At 41.9% G+C, this 27,465-nt stretch overlaps 1 protein-coding gene across 1 annotated transcript; it reads right to left on the reverse strand.

The window, feature by feature from the left end:
- Positions 1-4,894: 4,894 nt before the first annotated feature.
- DTL (denticleless E3 ubiquitin protein ligase adapter) lies at positions 4,895-27,408 on the reverse strand. Its single transcript, XM_010706720.4, has 15 exons — positions 27,258-27,408; positions 27,024-27,149; positions 26,261-26,359; positions 25,867-25,928; positions 25,655-25,775; positions 25,181-25,246; positions 24,339-24,454; positions 23,478-23,551; positions 22,103-22,206; positions 21,299-21,403; positions 18,515-18,627; positions 14,523-14,612; positions 12,597-12,735; positions 7,785-8,620; positions 4,895-6,347 (listed from the first exon to the last, which is right to left on the reverse strand). Exons 1-15 carry the CDS (start codon positions 27,376-27,378, stop codon positions 6,282-6,284), a joined length of 2,238 nt encoding a protein of 745 aa, XP_010705022.2. The 5' UTR covers positions 27,379-27,408; the 3' UTR covers positions 4,895-6,281.
- Positions 27,409-27,465: the final 57 nt, after the last annotated feature.

Here is a 27,465-nt window from a genome sequence, read left to right on the forward strand (position 1 = left end):
GCATTACAGACTGGTTCTGATGATGTATTTGTGCTACATTACAGATCTTCAACTGAGAAAAGAAAACTCTCTTCCACTGTCAACAAATTTGGCAAACCACAGTGGTTTGATGCTAACTCTTGTACTGGCAACCCTGCTGTGCTAGTGGGGTTCACAGTGCCCCAGTCTTGCTGAGTAATGGAAAAATCTTTCACAGCAGAAATTGTTTTTTCTACCAAGCTTAAACCACGAGAAGTGCTATAGCATATTTGGTAAGGAGACTGAGAAAGCTAAGCAAAGCTAACATACCACTATACAGCTGGAGGTGTTAGAGAAAGCACTGTGTACTCTAGCTTTGTACAATTAAATAGCCATCCTGCTTAACACCTGCGGTGGTTATTCTGCAGCCATGGAGCCACTTCATTTGTGTTATAGGCAAAGGCAGCCTGCAACAGTTAGATGAAGAGATCATACTGTCAACAAGAGCAATATTTGATTACTAAGAGATGGAGTCCCAGCCAGGAACAACACATCTCCAAGTTTACGCCCTTATGATCAGAAGGATAATCTATTGATAATCTGGTTTTTAGGAAGAGTAACTGGAAAAACAGTCTGGGAGCAGCTGAGATGGCATTCTGCTGTGTGCATTTGGTGAAAGGATGTATTATCACAGTCCCCAGCACTTAATCATTGAGTGCAATGCAGAAATAGTCAGAAAGTTGCAGACTGTGCTGAATGGGTTGAAAGGTTGTGGGAACATGTTCTGGCACAGCCTTGTGTTGTGGTGAGACACAGAACAAGGGTGAAAGGATAAGCCCTCTTCTCTCGTTCATTCAGCATCATTTTGCTTCCTGGAGCAGAAATAATTTCCATTACTCATTTAGCGTAACACTTTTCTAATGCATATTACATGGAAATTTCTCAGCTGCAGATTTTTGGCCCTGCTCAAACACTGCAAAAAATCTTTAGTATATTACACAATGAAGTATTTGTAAACACAGCTGATTTGAGTTTAACAGGAACTTTGGCCAATTGGAAAATAAACCAACAGCATATTACATGACAACAGACCAGCCTGACATGAAACCTGCCTGTGGCTCTTACCAAAATCCTGAGACCCTGGAGTGTACCCAGAAAAGGACAATGAAGCTGTGGAGGGTCTGGAACACAAGTCCTATGGGAAGGACCTGAGTGGGAGCTGGGATTGCTTAGTCTGGAGAAGAGGAGGCTCAGGGCAGATATTATTGCTCTATACAACTGCCTAAAAGGAGGTGGTGGTGAGGTGGGGATCAGCCTTTTCTCCTGGTTAACAGTGAAACGATGAGAGGGAATGCCTCAAGTTGCACCAGGGGAGATTCAGGTTGGATATTAGGAAACATTTCTTCTCAGAAATAGTGGTGATGCACTGGCACAGGCTGCCCAGGGATGTGGTGAAGTCACCATCCTGGAGGTGTTCAAGAAATATGCAGGTGTGGTACTGAGGGACATGGTCGACACGCATGAGGATGATGGGCTGAGAGTTGGACATGGTGATCTTAGAGGTCTTTCCCAACTGTAATGTTCCTATGAAAACTGCTGCAACAAACCCCAAGGTCCACTGCTGGAGCAGGTGGGAGAGTAGATACCCAAGAAAACTAGGGTGAAGAGCCATTTGGTTGTCTACCTGTGCTATATGTGCAGAAAAGGCCCATCAAGACTGGACACTGTGCCAAAGTAATGCCCAGTTAGGTGCCTTGCTGCCTGCTTAAGCCTACTGAGGTGAGGGAACACAGCCCATAGCCCACACTGTGAAAGGCCCAAGAGCAGTGAAAAAGCAGTCCAATTTTGCGCCAGTCCAGAAGTGAGACAAAGTGAGGAGGCTGCTAAAGGGCACCATCAGCTGCTCCTTCAGTTGCAGGCTGGCGGGAGCCCACTAACAGCCACAACCGTGATCACAGCTACTCAGTGAACAGCTGAAAACTTACTTTCATGTATAACTGTTTCCCAGCTGCCTTCTTGTCAGAGAATCACAGAATGGTTTGGGTTGGAAGAGACCTGAAAGCCCACCAATCCCAACTCCCTGCCATGGGCAGGACTGCCCCCCCCAGCAAAGGCTGCTCAGGGACCCATCCAACCTGACCCTGAGTGCCTCCAGGGATGGGGAACCCAAAGCAGCCTTCCAGATTGCATTCACTTAGTCAGAGTGGGCTGGCAAGTGTGGACAACTGTCCCCATGCGCAGAGGAAAGAAACTGGAAGATATGGATAGGAGCCTAATATGGAGGCACAGAGTGGGCCTCACAGGCCCTAATCTTTCTTATATGTACCCAACATGCACGTGAAGCTGTTTCTCCTGCCAGTGGCACCTCTTACACAATGTACTTTGTTCTTTCAATTTTGCTCTTACATGGAGTAATTTTTCCTCTGCTCAATTCTGCCAACGTCAGCGTTCTGTTTATCATTGCAGTCCCACTTCTTAGAATAATTGCAGATGTACAAACAACCAATTTCTAGTAATGCAACACTCTCAGTTTTCACATGACCACCTTGCTATCAACTACTACAGCAAATCAGAGCCTACACAAGCAAATCAAGACTCATTTCATTTATTTCAATCACGTTTTCAGGAATCCAATAGATTCCTTAATCTCACATACACACTGTCACTTCCTCCACCAGTAAATCCATGAAAATTAGCAGAACAAAAGTAATGATGACACTGAATAAGTCACTAATACACTCCGACAGTATTTTATAAGCTCATCAGCACAGCCAACTTTGCTTGTGCTTCAGTATATGATATAACTGGCCTACAGGGTATTATAAGTTTTTGTTTGTTTGTTTGTTTAATATTTAATGCCTTTTGCAGGAGCAGAAATAGAATAATGAACAGAGGTTTTATCCTAATGGTGTCAAGACATAGAAGGATGAAAGCCCAAGCAGACAAGAGCATACTGTATTTCACTAGCTACAGGTAAGTTGATATGAAAATGACCAGCTTTACTCAGTGAGCTTTGTCTTTGCTGCTTGAATTTGTGAGTCCGACTCTTCTGCTGTACTCTCAACAGCATTTGGGAACACACTTGCAGGGCAACCAGGGAGTTATGAAATTTATGGTTCAAATAAAAAATCCAGGCATGGTTACAGAAGTGGATTTTTAAGGATACTTTACCAAACAGTTCAGTCTTTCTTCTTTATACAAGAGGGGAGAAGTACAACATAAAGCTGAGTCCTCAAGGTGAATGAAAGACAGTGGGTCTGTGTTAATACTGGTAGAACTACAGTGGTACTTTGGTATGAAGGAATGGAGCGCTCCCTTCACTGTTTTACTTAGACTTTGGGAATATATTGATCTTGTGTATGTGGAATCTATTAAGCTCATTAAAGAGACCAAGAAATAATTCAGTCTCATATCTGGATTTCTAACAAACTGGATGAAAGGCTTGTAGTAGCAGAAATATCTTTATCCTAAATGAAATAAATAAATAAAATAGTCTGAGCTAATAACTGAAAGATAAACAAATTCAAAATGCAAATCAGAACCTTTTCACAGTGAGTATTTCACTTCTAGAATAATTTATGTACAGATGTAATGGACCTGTATGTAATGGACCCATAGTCTTCAACCCAAGAGTGAACTAAGAAATGCTGTAACTTAAGCAGAGTTAAAGATGTTATGTTGAAGTTAATCTAACAGGGTATTTGAACTTTGTTATGCATATCTAAGTCTAACTACCTGCACTAGCCTGGGGTAATAGGTCTTCCTGTCATAATCTTGCTGTATTTTTTAGTCCCTGGAAAAACCTGCAAGATGCAAGATGAGACCTTCATATATATAAGGTTTGGGAGACCCCTCTCAACCATGAATTTTTTATCAAACTTTCAGAAAGATAATTTAGAGATATGGCTTGCTAGCTCAAAACAACAGCTCATAGCCCTTGATACTTAGTTTGACAAGTGTCTCAGGCAGAGCACTGCTTACCTTAAATCACTTGAAATGTGATTTGTACATATGATTCTTCTTCTGTGCTCCTGCAGTTATTATTTTATCACATTGAGATCAAGGCACTTTGACACAGAAGAATGTAAACTTCAGTTATTTTACTTCTTTTGGCTCTGAAACAGGCTGGCAACAGCTTAAGGTGAAAGAAATTACAGCTGATGGTCCACAAAACAAATTGCTCCACTAAACAGGTATTTAAAAGGAAAAAATCTCACATTCCCAGTTAAGATTATTCATTTAAGAGGTACACCATCAACGTAAATCATCACTAGGCAGCTGTTTACAATATACAAGAGGTAACATTTTGGGTGTAGAACTTTCATGCCAGAGGAAAATATTGTGAAAGGTATGGCAGAACATAAAACCTATTGCTGTTGAAATGGCTGACAAAACACTCAAATACTTTGAGAGGGTCCACATCTGCTTATTCTGCAACAAGTTATTTACAAGCTGAATAGAAAAATCCTGCACAGAAAACTGGCTGTAGGCAAGCTAAACACTTTCTCTGATTAATTGTAATTAAGACAGAATTAAATCGCAAACCTCCTAGGTTGCCTTTGTTATATTTCTTTGCTATTTTCATCTACACAAAGTATGTTAATATTAAACTAACAGAATTTTTTATTCTTGTTTTACTCAGGTTATTATTTATTCAGATAATCTGTTTAAAAACCATTTTTTTTGAATTAAGAACTATAAAAAAGTGTCCAAAGAATTACACTCTTTTTCCTGCTTTCTTCTAACTTAATAACATCTCTTCAAAGCTCATACAGTAAAGGCTTGTAATTTAGTAAACAAGAGAAAGTTTTCCTGGTCCTTATACATACCAAGTGCTCCTACTAAAAGCTGTAGCTTGATGATGACTAGTGTTTGTTTTTTTTTTTATCCATTTACTTTTGCTTTGTAGCTGTGAGAGAACTTTTACAAAAGCCAGTTTCTTTCATGTCATTTATTTCCTTGAAAATACAATCCACAGCAAATAAAACAAACCAGCATCTAAATCCTTTCAGCTACTGCACTTTTCAATGCAGTAAAGTAAAGTAGGTGGGAAAACTTCAGTCAGAAAACATGGGTTAGTTGGAACACATCCCCTTTAAATACCTCAGCACTTTTGCAGTAAAAAGACTTAATTGGGATTGTAGTTTTTTATTTATTTTTTAAGTTTATAGAAACCATCATACCAAAAGACAGAGTAAATGCTCAAAACTAAGATACAGATCTTCTACAAGCTACCCTTGTGGAAACAATGACCTTGGAATCAGTATCATCAGCCAGCAGGCCAGTGAACTTATTTCAGCTAGTGATCTTGTTCTACCAGTACCAGTGATGGCAAAGCACGTAAAATATTAATCTGTAAACTTTGTGAAGTGCTTTCTAAAATGTGAAGTGGCCCCCCATTTACAAGCTATTATTTAATAAATACCGTATTATAAAAGTGTCATAAAGGTATTTTACAAGCAGTTATTAATGCCTTTGCTTCAGGCTGAATCTGTAAGAAGTCACTGAGCAACCAGTTGTTATGGAATGCTGTTTGGCAATAATTTTTGTAACACACCTTGCCAATATTTTATTTCAGAGAAGTGACAAGCTGTTGGCCTCTACAGCTCTAATGCTGATGGTCTAAAAGCCAACTATGTTGGTAATAACTGAAGTTTTCAGCCTTTGAAAAAGAAAGCAACGGCAAGAAAAGTAAAGGCATTAAGTACTCGATTATACCCTCTCTTCTTTTAGACTATTATCACCAGTTGTGCCATTGAATGGAGATGGACACAAGGGCATTTAAAATTCTTTTGTATTTATACATTCAAAACCTCCTTGCTGGAATTGAGTAGTTGGTGCTGTAGGAAGAGGACTAACTGGAAATGCCATTCAGCACAAAGTAGTTCAGCTCTTCCTCCGGAATGGACTTCTGGACATGCAACATTTGTTTTTCTGGAGGGCACAATGCCTCACACAGTATTCTTAAATAAAGAAAGTTTCAATGGCAGACTAGTAACATTGAAGGATAAGCTTCATGTGCCTGTCAGCAATATGCAGTTGCTCTCTTTATAACAGTTGTCGTGTAAAAAATACTGTTTTCTCTATCAAAATGATCCATTAACTGACATGAATACAAGAGCAGGAGTCTCTACGTATCATACTAATCTTCTATGCTCTGATGATTTCAAGTTTTAATAGGCTTTAAAACAGAAGTTTACCAGTGTCCAACAACAAACTATGTAATGCTGGCATATTGCTCTGTCAGCTGTGCTAAATCTGGTCTCAATACCACAGTGTCAACATCCAACATCATCAGGTGCAACAGCCGCACACTACTTCAGTCAATTCTGTGGCTTTCTGTGGAAGTATGTGCAGATCTTCCTCATGGAAACTGAAGTGGTTACAGCCTACAAAAAAAACAAAACCAACAAGAAATGTTTCTGAGTTAACAGTTTGTGTGCTGCATAATTCTTAAAGTCTCCCCTCCATCGCTGCTCCAGTTTGTTTTGCTTCTTAAATAAGATAGTAAATGAAAGATTCTTTACTGTAATCTGTTTCTGTCACAGATAAGAAGCTTACTACCTACAGAAAACAATGTCTAAAAACTGGGTTTGTTTGACTGCAGCTCTACCTTCCCTACCACAGATATCAGGGCCGTGGATCTCCGAAATGCAATGGACCAAGGAGTGCTGCTGGGCGCTTGACAAGCTTCAGGCATAACAGAGGCCACTGGCTTTCCAAAATTTGAGCAAGAATATACTATGTGGGAGAGATAATTTTTGTATGGTAATCACTCTCTGGGACAAATCTTAGTCTTCTGTTTAAGCAGGTACACCATAAACCACAAGCACTTGCAGGTTTTCTTGGTACCACTACAAGATGAAGAGTTCAATTGCTCTAACCCAAGGTGTGGTGGTTTGCACAATTAACACCTTGTAGAAGTGCTGAAGGAGATATGAGATATTTCAGCAAAATAAGGCTTAAACATGGAACAGCTTCTAGTATCAAATATTCACTTGAAAGTATAATAAAATTATGACAATTGGAAATTTACTTGGAAAATACTGAAATATTCAGTCAAAGATGCTTTAGGACCTAGAGCCCAGTTTCAGAGTTTAGTTTGTTTTTTAAATATGCAATTTCTCAGAATGTGTGTTAAATCCTCAAGTCCTTGTGCCAACTTTTATAGCTGCTTTATGAGCTTATCATTCAGATCCTAGGATGAGCTCAGTGACAGGTTTCTTGTATATCAAAACTCAGATTATGTAGGTCAAATCCCACCCTCTGACTCCTCTATGATTCCTTTGTTTTCTGTTAGTTTTCAGTAGACAGAACTGGAGGCATTATTTAACTCTTGGTTTTAACATGACTAAAAAACTGTTTTGCTGCTTGGGCTAGAATAAAATTTAACTCTTTCTTCCAATGCTAAAGCGACTTTTCAGTAATATAAACATGCAGATGTGATGCTGAACAATAGATCTGCCAGGAAAGGTACTGTCATTATTGTGCTTCTCAGAGAAGAGCTGTATTTCAGAAGACAGCCATATCCTTCAAACATCCAGCTGGGAACTATGAAGATTTCTTAGTTCCTGTGTGCTCTAAGTCCTTTTCAAAGGAGGTACAAGACCATCTTAAGAATTCTCCTCCTGCATGGAGGGGATTAGTATATTGCAGCATTAATATACCTAGATTAGGTGAGAAATCATCTCTCTTGTCCATAATCAAAGAGAACAGACAATTCTCCAAATGTTCGAGTAAGAGAGATCTGACCATGTGTAGAAAGGGGACACTGATAGCTAGAGATAACTTCTTTCATTACCTCTGTCCCTGATTATCCTACTTACAGTTTTTGGTGAGGTGGTCACTACCGCAGCCTCTTGACGTTTTGTGCTGGAGTTGTGAGATGATGGGGGGCTGCCAGCTTTGCCAGTCCGTAGCTTCTCTCCCAGAGCAGACAGCCAGTTTTTTCTTTCTGGTGAACTATTCTCTTTATCTACTACATCTGAGTCTCTCTCACAGGGAGACTGCAAAACAAGAGGGGGAGTTTGAGTGCCGGATGGATTAACAAGGCTTCCAGGAAAAGAAAGCTCTTCTGGGCTGTGGCTCGAGTCTTCATTATCCAAGTCAGCCAGACTTAGAGAGCCCTCATCACAAGCTCTTTGGCCTGCAGCCAAGTGACATAAATTTAGCTTGGACTTCTTAGCCACACGGTCCAGTTCAGTCACACAGCTACAGGCCTGCAGACACTTCTGCCCCGCTTCATCTTCCTTGCTGCAATCCAGCCTTCTCTTGGCACGCTTTTCAGCCTGTGAGTATTGTGCTTTAGGAGTGCTAGATGTTTCCAAGAGACTTTGTGTGACTTCTGCCAGGGCTTTTCTAGGAGAAGGTGTCTTTTTTCCTACTTCTGGGGAAGAGCATGGAGTCCTGGCAATCCAGTGTTTAATGGACATTTTGGAGGAAGGCACCAGTTTGGGAGAAGCACGTGGGCTGGCTCCACTCAGCTTTGCTGGTGTACAGACTGTGGCCATTTGAGTTTTGAGAGAGACTGTTGGAGTATTTGTAGAAAGAGGAAGGTCTCCAGAATAACTGGGAGCACAGGCAGCTGGACGTGGCGAGGAAGCACATGGGTTGCCCACTGAGAAAGCCTTGGCAGGAGTATTCTGTGAGCTGGCTGAACGTCCTAATGGAGCAAAAATAAGCAGTCTAATGAGGAACACAAAGCAGCAGATTAAAGACAGCCCTTTCATAAATACCTGTCCCAGCTAGGAGATTAATTCAGTGCTGGCCTCGATTCTCAGATATACCTTGCTGAATTAGATTGCATGAATGTTTCTTTTATCAGTTAAACTGATACAAGTCCTCCTTAGAATCCTGTATCACTTGGCTAAGTATAACACTGTACACTGGTTTAATGTCTGACTTTTATTTGTTCTATGACTAGATCTCTTACTTAAGCTGCAGTTGAGGGACTAATGGATAGAAAAAACAGATACTGAATCTTCTAAGTTATCTAGCCTTGCTGGCAGCTTTGCAATAGCTCAGTCCAGACAGCTCTGTTTTGGGAAGCTGCATGAAAACAAGGCTGGCTCTCTATCTGCAGCTGGTCAGCCGATCTGCCCAATCTTTAACAATTTCATGATTGAAAGAAGGGACAAACGTACCGTAAGCAGGTCCGATAGCTAATTACACCAGGAAAGCTTTATTCTGCAATGCCATACCATATGAACAATGCTCCTAGTCAAGTGTTAATAATTGCAATTTTTTAAGATTAAAAAAAAATGAGAATGGGAAAATATATACTTTCACCTTCTTGTCTTTTTGATGGAGTATTTTCTGCAGTGCTATATTAGGACAAAGATGGTAGTTATTTACCACACCCAATGATATGTGAGAAATTCTTCACCTCCCCAGCAAGGATTTAAATTCCCACTAAAATAAAAATCTGTCACTGGACTTCTTTAAAACAAATGATCCCCAGACAAATACGTCACAACAGCATTTGAGCTCACTAGTCAAGCTGTTAAAATCCCCTTCTTTTAAAGCAGAACCTTCTGAAAACCTAGCTTATTAAAACAGTAGTTGTAGGTAGCTTTACACCTAAGACCTCATGGAGGACCTTAACAGTAACAGTGGGAATCATACATAGCAAAGACCTCAGTCTGCAGCAATATTAGAAAATTGTTTTATTTATGCGACCCTCCAACAGAGACACATCAACAGGTCTCTTAGATGCCTACTTTCTCATTCATCTAACTTGGGGTGATGCAATTAAGTAGGATAGCATATTAATTACTCTAAGCATTTCCACTCCTGAGCACAAGAGCTCTGACCGTTTTCTGTTTTCCAAAGGCTTAATCTGAACTCCTAATTTTCAACATTAGCTGCTGTAAAGTACTTCATTAGGACAATGAGAAATCTAGTGTGAATAACCTGCCATTTTCTTTAGGATATTGGGCTGTCTCACAAATAACATGTCAAGTGAACACCTACATGACTCTTTGATGCCATAATAAGCCTCTTTTGATCCTTCCTTTTTTTACATTATCTAGCCCTTTAAAATAAAGGGCTGGTGTATGAGAGAAAAAGGAATATGACACCATATTAATGGATCCCACTACAAATCACCTTAAAGCACAAAGAGAATTAAAGGCTCCTGTCCAGACAAAATGTGCTACTTCATAATAACTTATTTCAACTTGGACTAAGAGAAAATCACTGCCAAGATTGAGTCTCTTAATCTTCACTTTAATGAGCAGTTACAGAACAATAATATCTCAGTTGGGGAACCCAATGCATTTTCAAAATTAAGCTCCTAGAGGTAGAAGAAAAGAAGCAAGCTCAGCAGTTCTCATTCTGTAATGACCATCTACAAATCCGTACAGCAGAAATGTGGCATGACCAGCTGGGTTTGAGCACTCTAAAATCCCACACCAGTGTGAAAGCTACACTGTGGAGACCCTGGATAACAGGGCTGTTATGAGAGCTGGAGGGGCAAAATACAAACTAGTTACACCCCCAAACTTAAGAGAAGGAAGATGAACGTGAAGCTTTTTTGTAACTGCATACATTATTCAGGCTTCTGCTGAGCCAGTCTCAAGTTGTTTCCCTTCATGCTGCCACTCCACGTAGCATTGCATGCTTCTGCATACTGTAAATATCTGCAGTCAAACTGCATAACACCAATGCAGATATTTCCCACCTTCTCTGCTGCAAATTTTCTAGAATGGTATTATGAATCTCCAGATTTAAGAGTCATGAATTTTCCATGCACAAGCCTGCCCCAGAAATTTGGTTACACAAAAGCATAGAGAAAGTACTGCAAATTAGGGAAACCACAGAATCAGTTTCCAAGGAAAAGGAAATTCTGCTTCCTATACTTCATAATATAGGTCAACAGTTAATGCACATCCTCAGCCTCACAATTCATTTCACACAAATGGGTGGGAAACTACCTAGATGTCATCCCAGCAGGTCTGAAATACAACTTAGTTGTCAGTTCTGAATCAGTCTCTGCAGATAACTCCTATATTCTAACAGCACGTGCTTTGTGTTCAAGAGCCAAGGTCAGCAGGAAGCCTGCTGTTGTGTTTGCAGTGTCTGTGTACTTCCTTTTCCCTCCTGTGTCGCTTTAATGCATGAAGAACCAGGAGAAATAAGCTATTTTTTTACTATAATTGCTGAAGCTGACTTGTAAAGTTTCAGCATACAAATCACTTTAGATTTCAGACTTCTATGCTAGACTCACATTTACTTCTCTTTTGCAGAAATTAATACACAAAGTGTACTTCTCAGCCCGTCTGAAGCAATGTGAATACACACACAAACCATATACCACCTACAGAGCAGAGCTGGCACTCTCCCTGCTATTGTCTTGCAAACTTCCTGCAAGACTGTTACTGGCAAAAGGTTAGATGTAATATTATCCAATTAGTGGGATTTGGAGACCTTCAGCCTTTATTTGTGTTAGCCAAATTGAAATTCATTCAGAGAGTGGCTAGAAAAGATAGGTAGAACAGAGGAACTCACATCAACAGCTGCTGGAAAGCTATTGTATTACAAGTTTCAAAGCCACACTACAGAGAAGCTCTTCTTATTTCTCTTTGTCAGGGTTATTCACCTCTCACCTACCCTACTGTAACAAAATGCAAGTTTCAGGAAAGTCAAAGTAACACTACAATACAGGATTCCTTTCTTTTTTCTGGGGTACTGCCCAGTGAGCTGCTCCTGTTCCAGAGAGCAGCAGCAATTCACAACCAGGGCTTCACTACAGACATCTAGCTGAATTTTCTTGCTGGCAGTTCTTTAGAGGTATTATCACGATCTCAACCAACCTTAGACATTCCTGAGTGTGGCAGAGCCGAGATGTGCCTGCCAGCTGTGAGAACATGCTGGATGGTTTGTCTGATCACCTAGGCTTTGTAGAAAAGTAATGCCTCTTAACTGATGGACGATTGATCAACTTTGGAACATTAAGATCACATTGTGATTGTCTTCACGCATTTTTGAAGTACTTGCACTAACTGCCATTTGTCTGCATGGACAGTCAGTTACAATGAGACGTAAAATTAATAGCAACAGCAAAGAATGCTGTCCACAGTTTAACAACTGGGCAGGAGGAAAAAATTCAGAGTTCCCATGCTGTGCCATCAGCCCTTTACAGGGTAAAATATGAAACTGGAAAAAGAACATGATCTTACTTCTCTCAGTTACCATTTGATATGAAAAAAATACGATTTGCTGCTACAGCTAACAATCAAATCATTTTTAGCTGGAGCTGTAAGAATGCAACTGTGAAGCAGGTGATTCTGGCTTCCAGCTCCACTGGCTGAAGAAGTCCATGCACACATGACATGTCCTTTGGCCGTTCAATTACCAAACACTGCTGATGCCCATTGAAGACCTGGCTGCCTGACAAGTTATATTAATAAATATTTACTTTGCAAGCTGGTCATGCAGACTTCAGCATACTGTAAGCTATTTCAGCCAGCTCATCTTGGTGGCAGTAGAAGTATTTACAAGTAGAAGTGTTTGGCTGGCTTTATGAACTATGGCCTAACCTGAAAAAATAGAAGACTAGGACAAGCCAAAGGATTTCGCTGGTGAGCAGCCAAATTTCAGAAGCCATGCTGCAGAGCAAGATATCACAGGGGCCTTACCTGCTCCACCTTGTTCTTCTGATTTCTTCTGTGTGACCCAGCCCACCAACTTGGCTCTGTTGGACACTGACTTTTCCTCCTCAGGACAACGTTGTAGGCGCCAGATCCTTACGGTGTTGTCATCAGAGCATGTGGCAATCTACAATAAAAATGCATTTGGGGAATGGCCAAGGCACATTCTTATGGGTCACAGGCCAAATGAGTTAGGACAGCTACACCCAGCACAACATGTCAACATGTACGCAGGGCGAAATCTGGTTGAGGAGGATACAAGATTTGCCCACTAAAGAAACAGAATAACCCAACTATTCAACTACTATACCACCATTCTACTCTATTCCACTACTGTACCACAAACAAATGTTTGCTTTGAAGGGGAAATCAAATCTTCTAGGGAAATCCCAGTCACTAGTAACCATATGCCTTGTACAGCTCTATAGCAGAGGACAGCCTGCTCAGGAAGGGCCAGTGCATGTTTTACAATTTCCATTGCTCAGTAGCTAAAAGTAGCCATGCTGCTTCTTGCACCTGCATCTCTGTCTGCCTGTTATTCAGGACTTTTTCTGCCTGGGGACAAACTTTCGCAACGCATAGAGAAGGTGACATTGGAAGGCTGTTGCATTAGCCTTAGGCGCTATCTCTACAGACTCAGATGTCAGCAGTATCTGGCAGAGAAACCAACCCTGCTGGAAACATTCGCCTAGATTCCTGCTGTGACTTCACGTGTTCCAAAATGATCCGTGCAATCTATTTCAAACAAGTAGCAGCATCTAATCTACTCTTGTACAGCTCTCTTTGGACAGGTTATCTGGTGACTCACATGGGAATCAACAGCAAGAAGGAAATGCTGTGGCTGAACTACACAGTAATCTTGGATAGGAAAGTACCTCTACTGTGACCTCTGTGACATCAGTATTACGCTCACAGAAAGCAACTCGGACTTTCAAATCATTCAAAGCAGCTTCTTGACCTTCCTTAGCACAGTATCTTCAATTTCTTCACACCTCATGATCTGTACTGTGACTAACTAATTTTTATCTGTGTTAGTATAGATTTTAAAGGCTGTATTGGTCTGCATTTCCAAACCACGATCAGGATTTTAGGTCACACAGACAACAGATTTTATCTAAAATGCCAATTCACATACTATTGTGCATCTTACATAGCTAAAACAATTATCCTTGTTTGCCTGCAAGACTCCCACTCTCCCACCTTGTGTAAAGCTTTTCTGAAGACCTGGTGGTGCAGTGAAAGCTGGGCAAAGTGTCCGATTTGCTTAATAACACGGAAGTGCAAGGAACTATTATTAGGGCACTGTTTAGGATTAATTAGGATTACTTCTCATTTTGATCTAGATCAATCATTTAAACCAGCATCTTCCTGCAATTCCCTTCCTTCTAATGATACTTGGAGTATTATTACTGACAATTTCACTATTAATTTTTGGGTGTATATGCAAATATTTGTTAGGAAAACAGTTCTGAGTATAAGAACAGTCATGAAGGAAGAGTCTACATGATTTTTGAAGGCCATGCTCCTCACCACTCTGTACCAGACTGGTAGACGTATCAGTGGTCAGCTACATATGGAACCACAAAGCAAGCTTTTGGCTTTTGAAAGATTCGATGAAATGGTTTCACAACTTTGCCTCTCACAGGTAGTAAGACAAGCTCTAATCATAAGTCTTTGTTCATTTACAATTTGCTATGTTTATCAAATAGCCCAAATCATTAAAGAATAATAAAGAAGTTCTGATATATTCATGTAACAAGTTTGGTTCGCTGCCCTAAAAATATGAGCATGTTTGGAAATTATTAACTAAAAACTTCCTCCCAAATAAACTAATATTGCTGTAATTTTGAAAAGCAAATGTTGTCATAGCACATCTATTGCTTCACAGTGAAGAAAGTTTTCCAGAAAACAAACCTTAGTGAAGTCTGAAGGACACCAAGCAATGGAGGTAACCTCTTGAGAGTGGCCAACAAGGATCCTTGGAGGCAGGCTGGGTTCAGAAACCTTTGAAATTCCATAGAAAAATAAGTACAAAATCAGAAGACCACACACCACTAAGAGAGACCTTCACAATCCACCTGTGAGGCATACAAGACAGATCACAGAATCATACTAAGGTTGGAAAAGATCACAAAGATCATCCAGTCTAACCATCAACCCATTACCACCATGCCCACTAAACCATGTCCCTCAGTGCCACAAATGATAAATCCAATTGCCTGCTGCATACAGTCACAGTCCATTGCAGTTGAGAGGCAAACCCAGACCTCCATCCCTATTCCTAACTTCAAGGACTTCTTTCTGGCACTGGCTGCCTAGAGAGGTCATACCCTCTTGGGAGACACCACAGCTCTGCAGCTGTGCAAAGGCAAGATTCTCTGTAACACTGAATGCCTCAAAGCAAAGGAACACTTTCAAAGGGATGGTGTTAATAAGGATGGTTACTCCATGACAGCTGTTCGGTAGCCCATGTAGATCAAGTCCATAGTTTCACTTCAGCACTTCATGGACTACCAGAGATATCCTAACACTCCTTCTTCCACAGAACACATCCCCACATTGCATACTGTTGGCAATTTCTTCTGAGAGACAAGGACTTACAGGGCTCTAAGGATCAGTTCACATTCTACTGCTAAAGGTGAAACAGCTGATCAGCAATGAGATGCACTGACTTGCCTGGAAACACTTCTTTAATTCCTGCTGCACATGGGATTTCTGCCAGAGCTGTCTGCACAGCACACTGTGTGAAGTGGTATCTCTGTCTTTACTAGGTAAGATGCTTAAAAGTTTGGGAAGATCACATTCTGAATGAGGATAGGTAAATATATTCAGCTGCTATTTTAAAAACAACCCTAAAATAAATGGTTTAAAAATAAAAAAGAACAACAAAGCCCAATATATGAATACTTACTGACTTCAGAACTGGTGGCTGCCAATCAAATGAGCCAGAAAACCTCTAAGAGTTGATTAAAAAGTTCCCTCAAGCGCACGTGCTCATTAAACTTGGGTCCTTTTCTCTTTTACCCTTCATAGAAATCTTTTTCATTATTATTGTTAATCTTTATTCTTAGTATTACTCTTCAATTACAGCTTGTGTAAGTGACAGATACAACTGAAGCTCAAGCATTAGGTAGCACACGGAAGAAAATACAAACACACACGCACATGCACGCAGATTATATCCAAGTTAAGCATGCTTTCAGCAGAGAATCCGTTCCAGATCTATGAGTCACCATTTTCAACGTGACATTATATGGGGGATTTATAAGGGGGATTTGCATACATGACTAAGTGAATGAACAGATCCTTTACTGTGTGGGAAAAGGAATAGACGTTACATACAGGTTTCAAAGAGAGATGCAAAACATCAGAGAAGGCTTCTGATTTACACAGATGTGTTTTCTTGTGGAACCCCTCCTACAACAACCTGCATAACCGTAATTGAATATTCAGCTTCTGCATTTTCAGCTTGTTCTGATATAAACAGACTCTTCATAACTGGTTTTCTTTTTCCTGGTATTGCAAAGGCAATCACTGATTAAATATCCACTAACTGCCTTGTTCAGAGCATTCCCGTCTCTGACAAAATATGTAATGTCATAGAAACTCCCTATTTAGGGAATAAGTGACAGAGGTGCAGAGAACATCTTTGTTTATATGTAATAGCAGTGTTGCACTGTACACATAACAGTTTAGTAGTCACTGACTGCTGAAAGGAAAGCAGAGGAAAAGAATTCCTCCAGCTGGGCTAAGTTGATGTTACACTGCATTAGTATAAATTAAACCAGTTACACCCAACTTACCATTTTGTGAACCAAAGGATGGTGTGTTCATTAGAACATGAGGGAGGAGGAGGCTAAATGACACCACCCATCGTTGGGTGCTAGAAAAAAAATGCATTAGGAAGACCTTTGCATTTCCTTATGTCCTTGGGATGTCAAAGTATTTAGAATCCAGAAACTTTCATTTTTAGCCTTGCTTTCTAAGGAATGGAGGCTTCTGCAATAAGAGATTCTATGATTCTAAGAGGATCGTGAGAGGATTCAGAGGATAATGGAACTATGGAAGTCCAAGTCTATAAAGCTTGTTTTAATTACCAGGGACGTAGCTCATTTAGGTACCATTTTACAGAGAATAACTTCTCTGCTCCCAGGCTTTTACAGTCTTAGAGTTGTTTAAGAGCCAGTTCATTAATCAACAGACTAGTAATTAAAACAACCAACATAATAAAGTGAGCTTTTATTGTCTGAAAGTGATGTTATATGTCAAAGCAGACAGAAACAGTATCCTCGTCAGCAATACCTTCTAGCCACAGTATTCCTTGGGAATTGCTGACCCAAGTGCAAATTGGCTTTGCTTACAAAGTTCCTCAAAGAAATAATCTGGGTAGACAATGTCTAGTTTTGTTTTTCTTTCTTCAGCAAGGACTTGGTCTGCCTTTCATGCTTCTCTGGATATGGAAAGTTAGCACTCTTCTTTGAGTTCTTTCCAACATTTCCTGCTCATTGCTTGTGAAATATCTAAGCACGTATTTTCAGTGCATAGTAAATCCTCATCCCAGAGAATGTACATGTGTTCCAGTGTCACTAAAATCTGCCAACATTTAAAACAAATTAAGAAGGTTTTGAATATGGCAGATCAGAAAAATAGACGGAGTTTTGCTGAAAGTCCCACTTCCTAACATGACTATAGAATTAAAAGTGATTATCTGATGATTTACTTAATAAATATTCAATATGATCTGTCACCCACACATGATAGAAATAGACAATTCATATGAAGCAAAAGCATTTAAATGTATTTGCTTAAACTTTGAGATGGTACAGTGTCCTTGAATGCTCTTGACCCAGTTCCAGCCTGCTTTCCACAAAAGTGCCAAAACACGTGAGTGCAGAATGCGCAGCCCAAGTTTGCATAGGTATTTTTGCTGAACTCACACTGAAGTGAGAAAGGCTAAAATTACCCTGCCTGACGTGGGACTGGCCCATGTTGCTGCACTCTGCTCCTTCTGGGTAAGCAACCTAGCTGCTTACATGAAGTGTTCTCAGAAACAAAGGGACTACATGCTCAAACCATGATCAGAGTAGGGAGACTCACTGCCCTCAGAGCTTTGTATTGTATTTTCAAATGCATCATGAAAGGAATAACCAAATCAGCATTTTCTGGAATTGCCCCAAACCTGAAATAAGCAGTCACCTGTGACTTCTGTTTATTCTACTTGAGATAAGAAGTTCACTTTATTGTCGAATGGCTGTAGACTATGCAGAACAGAACTTGAAGCATGCCTTATTCTGAGGTCCCTGCTTTTAACTTTGTGACATTTGCATTTCCTACACATCAGTGCAAGATGCCAAGTGACTAAGCCTCTCAGCTGTCAGACAGTGCTTCGGAATTTTGCTGAAGGCTCTGGCTGAGCTCTTGCTGTAATACAAAGGCTTTAACTACTGTAAATTTAGTATGAAAAAAAGTTAGTCTGAAACAAGAGCTAGAAAAAGGGAGGAGGAAGAGAGTGCCCCTTAAATACTTAAAATTTAAGTTTTTTCTAACATACTCCATTACTAAATATGAATCAAGTACTGTCTACTTGCCATAGCCACCTAAATCAACAGGATCAAAAGATTGTACTGTCCATTAAAACCAGATTAAGATCAGCAACTTGCAATAACCAGCAGTGATGAGAGACATATTGATGGCAGGAGGTTAGCTCTATCTTACATTCAATAGATCTAGCCTTGACAGCACACTCTGGGCACAACATGCCAGGATCCAACCCCGCACTGCACTAAGCAGGAGTGAAGGCTGGGAGTGCCCTGTGTGAACATGAAAAGCAAATGAAACCAAAGAGCTGAGCAGATCTGGGCAGCCAGCCTGAGACTACACACTTGGGTTTCTCCCAAATGTCTCACCTTCCAGATGTATGCGTTGCAGTCACTCGAGCCACTAACCAGGAACTGGTCATCTGGGCTAATACTGGATTTGATGTAAAAGGTAGAATTCTGGTGTCCGCTGAAAACTGCCACTGTGAGAAAAACACACATAAAAAAATAAAAACAGCACTCAACACACAGCTGTGGGAGTTGGTTGCATAAGCAGAGCTGATCTGACAGGCTTTTCCTGCCTAGCCATGTATATTCTAGAGAAAGCGGTTGTACTGCTTCCTTGCTACAGGGCTGGGAGCTCCAGCTGGCAGGCAGCAGGAGGCATCACTCAATAGGAGCCCTTTGCATCTCCCTACACGAAGTAGGTTTACCCAGAAGGTTCTCTTCACAGCATTATTAAGATGTGCTAGGTTTATTAAAGCTTCAGCTCCACTCGTATCATAACCAGGCCAAGACATCACTTGGGCTACCCTTTGCTGTTCTTCCCACTGCCACCAGCCAGTCCCAGTGTGTTAACAAAGACAGTTGCACAGAAAGCTTCCACTGAAGAAACCAAGCCTACTCCTTTCCCCTGCTGCCAGCCTCTTTGTCAGCCAAACGTATTCCATGTCAGCTACACTCGTCAATCATCTATATTTAATGTCCCAGTAACACTTCACCTCAAGCCTCCAAATAGCTCCTGCTTTCCTATTGCAAGCACCGGAAGAGTCAATGGCCAATGCAGGAGCTGAACGTGCATCTGGAGCACTTGGCCACGCTACACCCAGCCTTCTTATCAGGGTGGAAAGGGCAACTTTCCCGATTTAGCACCACGTGGGGCTGGCACGCCCTTGGCCAGCCCTGGCACAAAGCACCTAGAAGCAGGGACACCGGGAATACTGTAGGCTCCATGAGCAGTTAGCAGTCGGTTCAACGACTTTGAGTCTCTTTTCCATCGTGATTTTAACAAAGGCGACCCACAGACTGGAGAACACATGGTTGCCTTTGGCTTTCTTTGAAACTTTGTGAGACCTCACAATGTACTTTGATTTTAACCTGCAGCTCTTTCCTCGCAGTGGTTACAGGCAAATCCTATTACTGAAGGATTTCCTCACGGCCCTCTTCCAACTAACGCTGCTGTCTAACCGACATTAGATTGGAGCAGCTGCCATCTGGGTCCAAGCCCAGGGAGTCAGGAGGCCCAGCGTTATCCCAGCAGCTCACCCCAGCCATAGGCCCGTGCTGCCCTCTGCAGGAGGGCCAGCTCACTGGTCCCCTGCCAGTTCCCCAAAAGTCCTGAGCTTTTCATGGGGCTTGATAAACTGAGGTTTCTGTCCAGGTTTTATTTGCTAACTTGTTGACACTAGTCAACAGAAGATGACAGCTAAATGTAGAAATAGGTGGCAGGGTGGCCTGGACCTCAGAGAGAAACTGTTCTTGGAAATCATAGAATATCCCAAGTTGGAAGGGATCCATAACAATCATCAAGTCCGACTCTCAGCTCCATACAAGAACATCCAGAAATCAGATCTTATGTTTGAGAGTGTTGTCCAAATGCCTCCTGAATTCCTGCAGCTCGGGGCCGTTGCCCACTGCCCTGGGCAGCCTGTTCTGTGCCCACTGCCCTCTGGTGCAGACCCTATCTCTAACCCCCAGCTGCCCCTCCCCTGACACAGCTCCATGACATTCCCTCAGGCCCTGTCGCTGTCACACAGAGCAGAGCTCTGCACTGCTCTCCACTTCTTGTGAGGAGCCTTTAGCCGCCATTTGGCCTCCCCCTCAGCTCCTCTGCTCTAGGCTGAGCAAACTCAGGGGCCCCAGCCACTCCTCATGCACCTTGCCCTCCAGACTCTTGCCCATCTTTGCAACCTTCCTTTTGAAGAGGGACAGACCAGGGGAGTATTTCCACATCTCAGCAGCAGCACACAGGGTTTAAATCAACAACTGACCTATTAATATATAATATTTGCACTACTTCTCCACTTTGGCAGCATCTCCACTCAACTGACTGCTTTTCTGAAGAGCATACAGAAGAACACATTGTTCATTTAATTTCAATTAACTGGAAGACTGAGAAAAGGCAATGGAAACTAAATCATATGTCTGTCTGGAATGCATTTAATAAGATTGGCTGCTTTCTGAGAAGCAGCCATTGGCCTATGACAAAGAAGTTTTAGTGCACCAAAGTCTGCAAACCATCTTGTTGATGTAAAGGTCACAGACACGGAGCTGAAGGAATCTAAAAAGCTGGAAAAAGACAAAGCATCTCCACAACTTGCTGTGGACGCTTTCTCCCTGAAACTGCCATAAAAATTAAATTTAACAGACACTTAAAATGTCTGAGTATAGTCTAAGAGGCGATCCCTCTTTAGCTCTGATTCAGAGCTAAAATCCTAAGAGAGCAGAGTGAAAGATTCAAAACTGCTACAAGCAGGCAGTGAAACTTGTCTTTCTATGCTCTGTAATATCTCATTAGCAATGCCACTTATCAGTCCATAACATAGTCCTCATCTCTGAGCTGCCTGGCAAAACTGCTCCACCAGGGTTCCAGCAAGTACTGTGAGCACCTAGGGCTGGGAGCAAGCTATTTGCATCTATGCCAACACATTGCTCGCAGCTCTTACAGTGCTCTTTTCCCTGCTGATCAAGACCAAGTTTGAAGCAGGGGTCCATGCCCATACAGTGCTATTGCAAGCCAGCTGCTTGATTTTAGTAGATACCTATTCCTGTGGATGAACTCAGAAACCTTATTTCTGAGTTATGCAGTAACAGTTAAGCATAACCGTATGCAGTATTATTTTTACAGATTATTTCCTCAGATATCATTCTTACCTGGAAAGGTCTTTAAACTTGTCATGTTGAACATGTAGATACTGTCATCAGTGCAGTTAGCAAACAGATTAGCACCAGTGGAATCCAACACCAGACTAGAATATCCTAGAGACAAAGAGAGAAGTTATTCCCAATAAATAACTCCACCAAAACATTTTGGAAAACAGGCATTGTCAAAAAAATGTCAAGAGAGGGAAATTTGGAAAGAATCTCTGTCACACAGGAGATTGTCATTGGAAAGATCACTTGTTTGCCGGAACACTTGCTGGAGAACAAAAGTTTTTAGCACTACATTGACATTTTCTCATGAGGATTCAGAGTGCTATTCAGAGAGAACTCTCAACTTCAGAGCAGGCAAACAACTTATTTGATAGTTTTGAGTGGATATCAGGAACATCCAATTGTAGAAGCAGAGGTTAAAAATACACACAAATCTTCATGTTGGTTGGTGTTGATGGCTTACACCATCTACTGATTTGCTGATGATTTAGGTTAAAGCAGAATCTTTCCCTATTGGCAAGTTATTTCACAGTCAGCTCTTTGAAGATTTCCCTCATGTTCTTGGGACTAATACTGACCATTACTACATCAAGATGGTTATTAGACAAGTCACGAACAATTACTGTGTTGTACTGTAAGGTGCCAGCTACAAAGTAAGAGCAATACGAACAGCAACAGTACCGTTTTTATACCAAACGGTTTCAAGTATTGCTCTGCTCTCAAAGACTATGATGTAAAACCCCACCCTTTCTGTTGTTTTTGCAAGATACAGTGCAAATAGAGTTGAACCATCCAATAACTTACCAAGTTTGCGAGTGCTGGTGCCAGGATAGAAAAAAGACTTGAAAGGCACAGGATCCTGCCGGTAAGCAGTATAGTTCTTGCGCAAGTCCCACACTTTGATCACACTGAAATATATGAGCATAGGTGTCTACAGCTTGCCAAAAGTCAAACCTTCTTTTGCAGTGCAGACAGAGCCTTCTAAATGCACAGAAAGACAGGTTGCTCATTAATAAGGAATGCCCAGTGATGGCACAATGGAGCGAGAATAGAGCAGAGATGTGCTGACAGCACAATTGTTCTGCTGAGCATGGATGAGGAAGCAGCATTGTTTTGTGTAACTAACAATTGTTTTGTGTAACACAAAACACAAGCCCACAAGCCAACTTTCCTCAACTAGTAAAAGGACATAACAAAGATGCCTTTATATTCTGTTTTTTAAAATGAAGCTCTTTGAAGTTTCTCTTGCTCTCTAGGAGCATTGGATGGAGAGTCAGTATTACGTGTCTCAGAAAGGCTCTGGCCACAATGAAACCTGCTATAATCAAGGCCTGAGAGACTAATCTCTGTGCTAAACAGCAAGACATTTTCCCGAGCTCCAAGTTGCTGCAACAGATCTGGCATCTAAAAGAATACATCCTTTGTAACTCGACACAACATTTTCTCAAGCACACGTGCACAAATTTAAGGCCCCAATCTTCCTCTTGCATCCCAAAGCAGCTCCTTGTCTAACAATAGTCTGCTTACTTGCCATCCAACAGGTCCATGAAAACAAAAAGAGATGATGGGAACTGTTCTCATACTGCCCCATAGCTAATGACACTAAAATGAATATTTACTATTTAGGCAGAATTTGTTCCAGCACAGCAATCTTGAGTAAGAAAGGAAAGCACTATTCATCTTTGGCAATGCAAGCAGGCAGCAAGTTCGTTAACTCTACCTAATACTAGGGCTGCCCCAAAAGTAATGCATTCTATTTATTATGTTGGCCCATGATATCAGAGGAGGAGGTTGGAGTCCAAATGGTGGATGTGAGCAGATTGAGGCAGTAAGAAGTATGTTTCAGCAGTGGCAACAGCAATAGAGGTCACCTCTATTGGTGCAGATATTTGGTGCAGATGGGCACAGCATGCAGGATCCTGTTCATCACTGGGAAGAACGCATAGCTAATGGTGGTGACTACGTTGGAAAGTAGTGTTTTGTAGCTGAGAATTTGCTCTATGAAATAGTGTGACTGTGCTCTACGTATCTGTTATAGTTTTTATGGAAACGAACAGGAGGCATTACTTTTGGAGCAAGCTATGTAATAATTGTAGCTTTGTGAGCCACTGTGATCTTAGAAAAAAAATCTCCCAGCCTTTCTGTGTCACACAGAAAAGCAGACTTCTTCCTTCCTTACCCATCAACAGCTCCTGCAGAGATAAGAGTATGCTCGTCTTGAAGCAGCACCACAGTTACACTCTGCTGGAAATCCTTGAGGAGAGGAAAAAGAACTTTGTTTCATTTCAAAGTCAGCACAGTCTTGCTGCTAAATTGAAGGTCAAGTGAATATCGAGGACACCACCTCTCAGCCAATCTACACTTCTCTTGGCCATAGGCCAGACTGAGTTTTGCTCTAGAATTAGCCTGAGCTTTCTGGGCTCCCTCCTGCCAGAGTTTGCTTTGTGTTCTCCAGCAAGCTGCTCACTGCAGGCAGGAGAAGGTGGAATACCAGATTCCATTTAGGAGACAATAATCCTTTAACCCTGCTTAGCAGTGTGACTAAAGGACCTACAGGAAGTGGTCAGCATAAGATTACACCTTACAGGTCAGAGATAAGAGAGTTCCATCGGAGAGTTTAATAGATGAAATAGGAGATCTTATTCAGGAGAGGCTGTTGTTTATGTGGTCACATTTGGAAGGTGTAATGTGGAGGATGTAAGAAGGGAAAGAAAAGAAAAAAAAAAAATGGAGCCCTTCCTTCTCTCCCTTCGAAAACAGAAATTGTAGCCACTCCTTTTCTCTCTGGAAAAAAAAAGATGTGTTTTCGCATGGGATTTACACAGACGGCTCTGATAGCATGTGAGTTATTAGACAACAATGTCTAAAATTAGCCAGAGCAAGTGACCATGACACAAAAACCTAGCTCTGCAAAGACAAATTGGAGTGTTTACAGAATTCAAGCCAAATATTTCTCACTGCAATTACTTAGGAAGGCCACCATGCATAACACTGTCCTCAGAGCAGAGGCCTCAGTTCTGCCTGTCTTCCTGGCACCTACCACCAAGGGAGCAAGTCCTCTCAGGTTCTGCCTCTTCTTCCTCAGCTTGGAAGGAGTCTGCTTGTCAACCACGTTGTGTGCTCCGCTGATTTGATTCACCTGCCTGTAAAATCCATCTGAAAGACAAATACATGTAAATTGTTAGTTTCTACGCCTATTTAATTTTGCCACCATTTTCACGTAACAGGCAGCAGCTTGGACTAAATCCCAAAAAAGCAGCTGAGACAAGCTTTGAAAATCAGTAATGTATTCTGAAAACATCAACTGCTACTTGTGTACAAAAATTAGGAGAACACATTCCAAAAAACTGCTGGTGGCAGGAAACTGAGAAGTACGAGGGCATGAGCTGACTGGTGAGGGAGAAGCTCCGTGAAGCAGAAGAGTAGAACAATCACTCTGCACTTAGGAGTTCCCACAACACCTTCAGTTACTCCCAGGACTCACAATCTCCTTTGCTCTTTCCTATGCTGGTAGGAAACTTTACAGCTTTGATTACCTCCCCCCCACCACCAATGGCTCTCACCCAACCCGTCTCAGTGCTGTCCTACACAATGATGTGTTTTGTACTGCCTTATCTCTTTAACAATACACAGGGTATTATCAGGGCAACATAGACATCAAGCTGCCAGACTGAGAGAACTGCAAAGTGAAAAAACGTGTCTAACATATTCTAGCTATTCCGTAGTCTCACTGTACTAAGGCAGTCCCTGATTACCTGATAATCTTCTTACCAAAGTATTGCCTATGCTGTAATCAAAAGCATTACTCCAATAAGTACATTGGAGTACTATTTCTATACGAGCTATGGAGCTTTATTAACACATATTTGAAAGTTCAATTACCTTTCTTGTTGCATCTGGTGTCCCAAACCATAATGTTTCCATCTCTGCCTCCAGTACAGAAAACAGCTGAGAAAGAAAGAGCCCAAAAGTTGAGAAACTGAATCCAGCACAATGCCATCTATATACCCCTAGAACTACAATTATCAGGCCTTTGGTGCTTTCTGACTAGTTTCCTTATGGTCTTTCCTTAGTGCAATCATAGGAAAAAATTGCTTTCAAAGAGTATTTCCAGATTTATATTTGTAAGTAAGGTCCAAGTGACTTCAATGCTATGTCTTAAAATTGCCTAAGATCAGAGATGTGCAGACATCATCAGATCACTGCAAGTTTACAACGTTGGTTAGGTCGCTGCTCAGCCCACCTGTGCTATGTGCAACCAACAGATTCCAAAGCCCTTTTTTAGCCCCATGAGGATAGAAGTGGTAGTGGGAAAGAAGAAGGAAAAAAAAAAGACGAGAGGGAACACCAATTTACCTTTCTCAAACCTAGAAAAAGCAACTGACTTGAGGCTACACTGGTGACCTTTGCATATGCCAAGCATCTCCCCAGCTCTCACGTCCCACACCTTGGCTGTCTGATCTCCTGAAGCAGTGACCTTCAGAGGAAAAAATAAAAAGCTTTCATCATATTCTGCACACCATTGCCAAAGCATTAAGAATAAACTTAGATAGGAAAAGGCTTCTTACAATCCTGTGCTCTCCAGGTACCCAGGCAAGGTCAAACACAGCATTTGAGTGAGCCTGCCATTCTGACAAGAGAACAAAAGCCAAAATTAGTTCAGTGCACGTGTTCAGTTCAGCACCACAGTATTTTGCAGGAGGCTAATGAACATCAGATACCAGAAGCTGAAAATAGGTTACTTGTTAGCAGCTTCCCTCAGGCATAGCAAACATACAACCATTCATCTCCCATTGCTTTTGTAAGAGCATACTCACATGGCTGCTTTGTAAACAGGACTCTGCAAAGTATGAAAAGATGCAAGTACTTCCCAGATTAAGTTTAAACAGCCTGCATAAAGTTTTCTTTGGTTCCACCACATTCTATACTTGTCACTTCAAATGAAGATCATATAATACTTACCTTTAGAGATCAGTTTGGTGGTATTTTGAGCTTCAGTATCATACAGTCTGACAAATCCTTCTTCATTTGCAACTGCCAATACGTGCTCAAAATTTGGGGCTGTAAAGAAATTTGAAATGTCTGTTACAAGGCTGATCCACAGATGTGCCTTCTTCCCTTTGTGAGGGGAGTACAGGCACTTTAAGTGGGGCGCACATCAAATTGATAGCTGTAGAAAATAAAATAGCATTTACACAGCGATTTCCACTCTCAAAACGCAGAAATATTGCCAAGCATTTATTTCTAGACACTCCATTCTGAAACTGCTGTGGATGGGAAATAGAGTGGGTCGAGGAGCAACTTCTAAGACAGTGCTCTCTTTCAACAGCATTTCCTCCATCTTTATGACCTATCCCCTTGGATGTTTTCCAAGTGCTTTCCTTGGATTTGAGATGGAGGAGCAGAAAGCTGCCTTGGAGAAAGGCATTTACAGTCTGATTGTTGGGTGGTCCCGCATGGAACCAGTGCTTGGACTCGATGATTCTTATGGGTCCTTTGCAATTTGGGACAGTCTGTGATTCTGTAATAACCCCATAGCATAACCAGAATACAGCACACCAGAGTTCTGCCCTAAAGGTCTCCAAGACCCAACATGTAGGACGTGGAGGCACACATTCCCTGTTACACACTAACACCGAACCCTGCCAACGGATCTTGAAACATTCAATAGAAACGAGTTTACAGAGGGACCCACACACCGCGGCATTCCAGCATGTGGCCGTACCTGCAGAAAAGCTGCAGCCGAAGGGAGGGACGGGCATTCCGATTTCTCCGTAGGAGAGGTGATCATCTTCCCGGCTGCACTTATAGCCGTCCAAGAGATGCTGCAGGGGAAGCGGTGAAGACTGACCTGAAACGAGACAAGCGGACCGTGACTGCACCGGACTCTGCGATCCGGGAGGCGAAGGGCCCGGGTGCCGCACATCCCGTTCCCAACTGCGGTGCGGGCAATACTCACGGTGCCCGGCGGCGCGGCGGAGCAGCGCGCGGCACAGCATGGCCAAGAGCCCGCGGACCGGCGGAGCGCTACCGAACTCCCGCCACCGACCGACCCGCCAAACGCATCTCTGCTCCCTCATTGGACAACCGGTGCGCGCCGCGCCGCCCTCTCTCCGCTCGGATTGGCGGCGGAGGAGAGGCGGGGAGCCCGGACCGCCCCCGCGCCG

Source organism: Meleagris gallopavo, chromosome 2, assembly GCF_905368555.1.
Source record: "Meleagris gallopavo chromosome 2, MGAL_WU_HG_1.1, whole genome shotgun sequence".
Classification (NCBI taxonomy): domain Eukaryota; kingdom Metazoa; phylum Chordata; class Aves; order Galliformes; family Phasianidae; genus Meleagris; species Meleagris gallopavo.